At 50.8% G+C, this 8148-nt stretch overlaps 1 protein-coding gene across 2 annotated transcripts in view; it reads left to right on the forward strand.

Moving 5' to 3' along the window:
- LOC310817382 (carnitine O-palmitoyltransferase 1, liver isoform-like) overlaps window positions 1–4695 on the forward strand; it is an 18188-nt gene extending 13493 nt beyond the window's left edge. The window contains exons 13-19 of one of the 2 annotated variants that reach the window (XM_083687944.1): window positions 21–137; window positions 727–891; window positions 1204–1332; window positions 1516–1671; window positions 1786–1899; window positions 3020–3112; window positions 3228–4695. In XM_083687944.1, the coding sequence (XP_083544070.1) occupies window positions 21–137; window positions 727–891; window positions 1204–1332; window positions 1516–1671; window positions 1786–1899; window positions 3020–3112; window positions 3228–3359 (906 nt within the window). In that variant the 3' untranslated portion in view covers window positions 3360–4695. Of the gene's footprint in view, window positions 1–20; window positions 138–726; window positions 892–1203; window positions 1333–1515; window positions 1672–1785; window positions 1900–3019; window positions 3113–3227 lie in introns of those variants that run through there. The other variant, XM_083687945.1, reaches the window with a different exon arrangement.
- Window positions 4696–8148: the final 3453 nt, after the last annotated feature.

Consider the following 8148-nt stretch of genomic DNA (forward strand, 5'->3'; position numbering starts at 1 on the left):
GTGTGTGTGTGTGTGTGTAGTATGTCCTGGCGACGGACAGTTTCCAGCTGGGGTACAACGAGGAGGGTCACTGTAAAGGAGAGGTCGACTCTTCTCTCCCTCGACCTCAGAGGCTGACCTGGGACATCACACCTGAGGTCAGATATCTATCCCTCTATTCCATCCATCCATCCATCCATCCTAATGTCCATCCATCCATCCATCCTAATGTCCATCCATCCTAATGTCCATCCATCCATTAATCTATCTGAACCTTTTTTCTTGCATTAAATACCAGTTTAACAAGCTTTCTGAAGATAAGTACAGCCTGAAGCTCAGAAATGTTCACCTGTTTGTACAGAAGATGCAATATTGTTCATATAAATAGTAAAAAGAACTGGACCAAGAATGGAGCCTTTAGGGACACCCTTTGTTATGTCCACTAAACCTGATTTACAACCATCAGAACTTCAGTCAGGAAACGTACGTTTAATATTGTTTCATGTGATGGTAATACATTAGGTTTGGTGTCATTGGATGGCTGGGGTGGAGGCTGGGGTGGAGGCCGGGGTGGAGGGTAGGATGACATCATAGCGAGTGGTGTCACACTATTTAATGGTGGAGTGTTTCTCTCTGAAGTCTCGTCTCTGAGACATGCGGACGTGAGAACAGCTGTGGCGTCCAGCCTGAACCTCCGTCAACTTCATATGTACCCAGGCGCTGGCTGATGATGTCATAACCCCCCAGGTGCAGCAGCAGATAGACAGCTCCCTGGCAGTGGCACAGGCGCTGGCTGATGATGTCGACTTCCACGTGTCGTCCTTCAGGGACTTTGGGAAAGGAAAGATGAAGAAGTGTCACATCAGTCCTGATGCCTTCATCCAGCTGGCCCTGCAGCTGGCCTACTACAGGGTAACACACACACACATACACACACACTACAGGGTAACACACACACACACTCACACACACACACACACACACACTACAGCTGGCCCTGCAGCTGGCCTACTACAGGGTAACACACACACACACACACACTACAGCTGGCCCTGCAGCTGGCCTACTACAGGGTAACACACACACACACACTACAGGGTAACACACACACACACACTCTCACACACACACACACACACACACTACAGCTGGCTCTGCAGCTGGCCTACTACAGGGTAACACACACACACAGATGTGAAGGTTTGAGCTGGTGTTTTGGTCCAGGAGCGGGGTGTGTTCTGTCTGACCTACGAGGCGTCTATGACCCGGCTGTTCAGGGAGGGGCGGACCGAGACCGTCAGGTCCTGCTCCAATCAGAGCTGCGCCTTCGTCACCGCCCTGGAGGGAGGAGAGGTAGGGGGGCTCACACACACACACACACACACACACATTTTTATATTACCCCCCCCCCCCCACACACACACTTCATCTAAGTTGACATAAGTATACAACAGTATACAACTGGGGAGGTGTGTGATGTAGTACCTGTGTCCTCCAGCAGGGGGAGGTGTGTGATGTAGTACCTGTGTGCTCCAGCAGGGGGAGGTGTGCAGGCGGCTGCTCCGCCAGGCAGCAGAGAAGCACCAGTCTCTGTACCGCCTCGCCATGACGGGCGCCGGCATCGACAGACACCTCTTCTGCCTCTACGTCGTCTCACAGTACCTCGGGGTGGACTCCCCCTTCCTCAAAGAGGTGTGTGTGTGTGTGTGTGTGTGTGTGTGTGTGTGTGTGTGTGTGTGTGTGTGCTTGTGTGTGTTGTTCAGGTGTTGATCCCTCTATGGTGTGTGTGTGTGTGTGTGTGTCCAGGTGTTGTCAGAGCCATGGCGTCTCTCTACCAGTCAGACTCCGGTCCAGCAGGTGGAGCTGTTTGATCTGGTCAACCACCCTGAATACATCTCCTGTGGAGGCGGCTTCGGCCCGGTCAGTCCCCTACACACACACACACACACACACACACACACACACACAACTAGGAGGGTGTAGGGTGTAAGGTGTAGGGTGTAGGGTGTAAGGTGTAGTGTGTAAGCTGTAGTGTGTAAGGTGTAGGGTGTAGTGTGTAAGGTGTAGGGTGTAGGGTGTAAGGTGTAGGGAGTAGGGTGTAGTGTGTAGTGTGTAAGGTGTAGTGTGTAAGGTGTAGTGTGTAGTGTGTAAGGTGAAGGGTGTAGTGTGTAAGGTGTAGTGTGTAAGGTGTAGGGTGTAGGGTGTAGTGTGTAGGGTGTAGGGTGTAGGGTGTAGGGAGTAGGGTGTAGGGAGTAGGGTGTAGGGTGTAGGGAGTAGGGTGTAGGGTGTAGCTGAAACCGTGGTCTGCCTCTGGCTCTGCTGGTTGTGGGATGGACATTAAACAACATGACCACCCCCTGACCTCCACAAAACCAGCGTATGGAGAGAGAGAAGGCCTGGGTCAAGTAAGACATGAACAAGAAGCTGAATCCATGGGTCTGGGTCCCCTCACACCTCCCCCCCCACCCCCCCCCACACACACACCTCCCCCCCCCCACCCCCCCCCCCCCCCCCACACACACACCTCCCCCCCACCCCCCCACCCCCCACACACACACCTCCCCCCTCACACCTCTGGGTCACCAACGAGCCCCTGGACCCTGGGACTGATTCTAGCATCAGCAGCAGTTTTCAGATCACTGTTTCACAACTTCTGCTCTCAAAGATTCTGTGGAGATGAGATGAGTAGATCCTGTGTGGAACACAACATCAAGATTAGCTTCACGTCACACAGTGAGAGATGACTGAGGGAGAGAACATCTGAACCACTGGCTGACAGGACGCCTGTTACTGCTCACACAGTGTTAGACACGGTGTAGCGACCAACGGACAGACATCTTGGACCAGAATGGCTTCAGTCACAAAGCTGAGCATTCTACTGGCTGCTCTCATCAACACCATCCATGCAGACCAACAAATATATGTGTGTGTGTGTGTGTGTGTGTGTGTGTGTGTGTGTGTGTGTGTGTGTGTGTGTGTGTGTGTGTGTGTGTGTGTGTGTGTGTGTGTGTGTGTGTGTGTGTGTGTGTGTGTGTCTCAGGTGGCAGATGATGGATATGGAGTCTCCTACATCATAGTAGGAGAGAACATGATCAACTTCCACATCTCCTGCAAACACTCCTGCACACAGACGGTGGGTAACACACACACACACACACACACACACACACACACACACACACACACACACACACACACTGATCTTTAGTGTCTCTCTCTCTCTCTCCTTCCTTCGTTCCCTCTCTCAGGGCTCTCACAAGTTCGGAGGTCAGATCAGACGGGCCCTGCTGGACCTGCTGCAGCTGCTCTGTCCAGAGCAGAGAGACCCTGCTGGACCAGAACCGACCCAGGCCCAGGCCCAGGGCAAGAAAGACCTGTAGAACAGACCCAGGCCCAATACCCAGACCCTGCCCCAGGCTCAGACCCAGAACCTTGAAGATGAGCAGCACAACTAAAGGGCTTTACACACAACCTGACCCTACCTGACCCGACCTGACCCAACTTGACCCAACCTGACCTGACCCAACCCAACCTGACCCTACCCTACCCGACCCAACCTGACCCTACCTGACCCTACCTGACACAACCTGACCCTACCTGCCCCTACCTGACCCTACCTGACCTGACCCGAACCGTCAGCTTGGCTCAGCTTGGCTCTGTTGTGTGAAAAGGATATTGGGGACTGGGGTGATCAAGGGAAGCAGTGGCATTTTAACATGACCTGAAGGAAGGAAGGAAGGAAGGAAGGAAGGAAGGAAGGATGGATGGATGGATGGATGGATGGATGCTATAGATAGTCATGATTGTTGTCTGCATGTGTATGTTTCAGCGTGTGTGTGTGTGTGTATACGTAAATTTGCATTCCTGTGTGTGTGTGTGTGTGTGTGTGAGACAGTTAGGACGATCAGTGTCCAATAATAACACATTCAGACATGAACAGTAGAGAGACAGGGATTCAGACATGAACAGTAGAGAGACAGGGATTCAGACATGAACAGTAGAGAGACAGGGATTCAGACATGAACAGCTCGATCCATAAACAGGCTATTGGCATGTAGCCTAACATGCTATGTACATGTATGTAATCTCCAGAGCACGGCCAGTATTGTACTTGAATCCTAGATTTCAACCACGCGAACAGTTCAGCCCTATTCCATCCCAGTCCCGGTCACCATGGAGATGACATGACCAGTATGGTTTCAGTATTCAGTGGTTCTGGTCTGGCCTGAGGGGGCGTGTCTCTGTGTCTGCTTCCTGGGGAGGAGGAAGTGATGTAACCTTCCTGTCTTAGATCATCAGACACAGTGATGATGCAGCATGATGTCATAATATGAGACACCTGAGCAGAGGCAAGCAGGTCTGGAGAGAATCTCTCTCTCTCTCTCCCCCCTCTCTCTCTCTCCCCCCCTCTCTCTCTCTCTCCCTCTCTCTCTCTCTCTCTTCCTGTTCATGTTGACTTATTGATTCAGTGGCCAGTGTTTTTACCTGTGGCAAAACTCCTGGCCTTTTACTGGCAGCAGCTCTCTCTTTCTCTGTTCCTCTATCCCCTCTCTCTCTCCCATCCCCCTCCCCCCCCCATCCCCCTCTCTCTCCCCCTCTCCCCCCCATCCCCCTCTCTCCCCTCCATCCCTCTCTCTCTCCCCTCCATCCCTCTCTCTCTCCCCATCCCTCTCCCCCCCTCCCATCCACCCCCCCCCCCCATCCCTCTCCTGTCTTCTCTCCAGACCAGCCACTGTTCAGCTGATCTCTCCCCCCCATCCCTCTCCTGTCTTCTCCCCCCCCCCCACTGTTCAGCTGATCTCATATTGTCTCTGTGACTTTGTTATTATAATCAGCATTTTTATAGTAAAACGACAATGAAATATACACAAATATATGAATGAATTCACTTTTTTTTTTTTTATTAAAAAGAGATTGAAATGACATCTGTGTGCTGTTTTATTTGGACAAACGTACAACTATAGTAAGATATGGGCGGCCATCTTGCAGCAGGTGAGTTTGAATCTCAGATCAACCCTAACCTCTCGACCTGGACTATAGCCCTGGTCTATGCCCCCAGACTATAGCCCTAACCTCTCGACCTGGACTATAGCCCTGGTCTATGCCCCCAGACTATAGCCCTAACCTCTCAACCTGGACTATAGCCCTGGTCTATGCCCCCAGACTATAGCCCTAACCTCTCAACCTGGACTAATGCATTTCCCAATGTCCATACTGGCATACTATGTAGTGGACACGGCGGATCCATCACTACATACTAGGAAGTGTTTACCTTTTCATTCTGGGACGACTCGTCAGCCATCTTGTCATCCAACAGGGAGGAGAGCCGTTCTCCTCTAGTTCAACCAATAGCATATTAAACATATATTATATTATTCTATATTATATTATTCTATATTATAGAAAATAATGTATATATTATATTAAAGAAGGACATATTTCATGTCAGTCACATAGATGACCTCAGAGTAGGAGTGAGTGTTGTGGAAGGTCAGATGATGTGATGTGTCAGATCCAGTGTCTGTGGTTCTGATGAAAGCCCGGGTGGAACTGGCTGAGCAGGCCGAGCCCACAGGGAAGGTGCAGCCAGACGGACAAGTCTTCCACAAGAAGGAGAAAGAAGAGAAGAGAGAGGAAAAGAGGAAGAAGATGGGGAATACGTGGGCAGGTCTGTCATGTAATGTTGCCTTCATGTGTATGGAGCCTGTTGTGTGGAATTGAATAAAACTAATAGAACAGATTCTAATAGAGTTATTGTATTCTATCAAGTTTAATCTGTCACTCTTGGAGTGTGGGTGGGGTTGGTGTGTGTGTGTGTGTGTGTGTTCCTCTCCTCTCCTCTCCTCCTCCCTCTCTCCCTCTCCTCTCTCTCTCCTCTCCTCTCCTCTCCTCCCTCCCTCTGTCTGTCTGTCTGTCAGCTGTCCCAGGGTCTAGTTTCAGCAGTGATGTCATCTCTGATCCTCAGGCTCATTATGCTGCCTATCAGACACTCCCTGTTCTCCTCAAAAGCCTCCCATAAGCCACTCACACACACTCACAAACACACACTCACACACACACACACACTCCCCCTGTCCCTCTCCACACACTCACACACACTCACACACACACTCAGCCCCTATTTAAGGCCTGTCTGCCGTCCTCATCTCCAGCGTCTGGCTGCTCTCCCCTGGACAGGTAACGCTCTCCCCTGGACAGGTAACGCTGGCAACACACTTACTGTTCAAGCTCATTCAACTGGTGTGTGTGTGTGTGTGGTAGAACAGTGGTGTTCTCCACAGATGCTGTTTTTGGTTGTATTGTCTGTCTGCCTGCCTGTCTGTCTGTCTGTCTGCCTGCCTGCCTGCCTGCCTGCCTGCCTGCCTGCCTGCCTGCCTGCCTGCCTGCCTGCCTGCCTGCCTGCCTGTCTGTCTGTCTGTCTGTCTGTATGCATGCGATGTGATGTGATGAATTCCTGCCTCAATCCTCTGTCTGTGTTTGTTTCCAGAAGTTGTGTTTGTTCAGATGCTCCTCCACTGGGAGGTAGATTTAGATTTAACAGCCAATGTGAGCCTCAAAACAGTGAAGCATCCCCTGTGTGTGTGTGTGTGTGTGTGTGTGTGTGTGGTGTGTGTGGGTGTGTGTGTGTGTGTGTGTGTGTGTGTGTGTGTGTCCGCTGTAGATTGAAGACCCATCTCTTCAGGCTACATCTTAATATTCCCTCCTAAAGACCTCTTCACCCCCACTACCCCCCTGTACTAACCCCAACCCTAGAGACCTCTTCACCTCCACTACCCCCCTGTACAAGTTTCTCTCCTGTTAATAAAAAAGAAGAAAAAATTCCTTCTTCTAGCGTTGTGACTGCCTATGGCCCTAACCCCTAACCTCTAACCCTAACCCTAACCCTAACCTCTAACCCTAACCCTAACCCAGGTCTGAGCATTGATTACTTTATCTTATGATGACTGATGGATAGATGATACACTGAGACAAATGTATTTGTTGTAAGTCGCTTTGGATAAAGGTGTCTGCTAAATGCCATACATTGTAATGTGTGTGTGGAGTGTGTGTGTGTGTGGAGTGTGTGGAGTGTACTGAGGTCATAGTGTATTTGAGGTGACAGTGCGGCTCAGAGCAGATAAAGTGTTGGTAATTGGTTTGTCTGGTGTTAATTGTGGCCTGTGGGTTTAAATCCCTCCATCCCTCCCTCTATCCCTCCATCCCTCCCTCTATCCCTCCATCCCTCTCCCTCTATCCCTCCATCCCTCTCCCTCTATCCCTCCATCTCTCTCACTCTCTGTCTTCCTCTGTAAACCTATCCTTCTTTCTAAACCTCCCCATCCCTCTCTCCCTCTCTCTCTATTTCTCCATCTCTCTCCCTCTATCTCTCCATCCCTCTCTCCCTCTCTCCATCCCTCTCTCCCTCTCTCCTTCTCTCCCTCTCTCCCTCCCTCTCTCCATCCCTCTCTCCCTCTGTCCCTCTCCTAAATTAGATTAAGTGGGTGGAATGTGGGCAGATGCCTGATGGGTAATAGGAGCCCCCAGCCCTAGTCTCTCTCTCCCTCTGTCCCCTGGCCTGGCTATTCCTGGATCATTCTCTCCTCTCCTCTCCCCTCCCCTCTCCTCTCCTCTCCTCCCCTCCCTTCCCCACCTTTTCTTCAATGTTGTAAGCTAGCAGAGGCAACAACTCTGCAAAATAGTCCCAGTCGAAAAGGATGATGCACACAACAAGCAATCTCTCTCTCCCTCTGTCTCTCCCTCCCTCTCTCTCTCCCTTACTCCCTTTCTCCCTCTCCCCATCTTCCTCTCTCTCTCCCTCTGTCTCTCCCTCTCTCCCTCTGTCTCTCCCTCTCTCCCTCTGTCTCTCCCTCCCTCTCTCCCTCTGTCTCTCTCTCTCTCCCTCTGTCTCTCTGTCTCTCTCTCTCTCCCTCTGTCTCTCCCTCTCTCCCTCTCTCCCTCTGTCTCTCCCTCTCTCCCTCTCTCTCTCCCTCTGTCTCTCCCTCTTCTCTCTCTCTCTCTCTCTCTCTCTATCCAGTGTGACCATGTGTGACATAAAAGAGGAACATGAGTAAGTAACCATCAGATGTTATTTAAATATATAATTATAAAATAACTCTGATGTAATCTATGTGGATCCTGATCCTGTGTGATTGGTTGATGGTGTCTGATGAACTGTTGTTGTGTTTGTCT

Source organism: Argentina silus (genome assembly GCF_951799395.1).
Source record: "Argentina silus genome assembly, chromosome: 16".
Classification (NCBI taxonomy): Eukaryota; Metazoa; Chordata; class Actinopteri; order Argentiniformes; family Argentinidae; genus Argentina; species Argentina silus.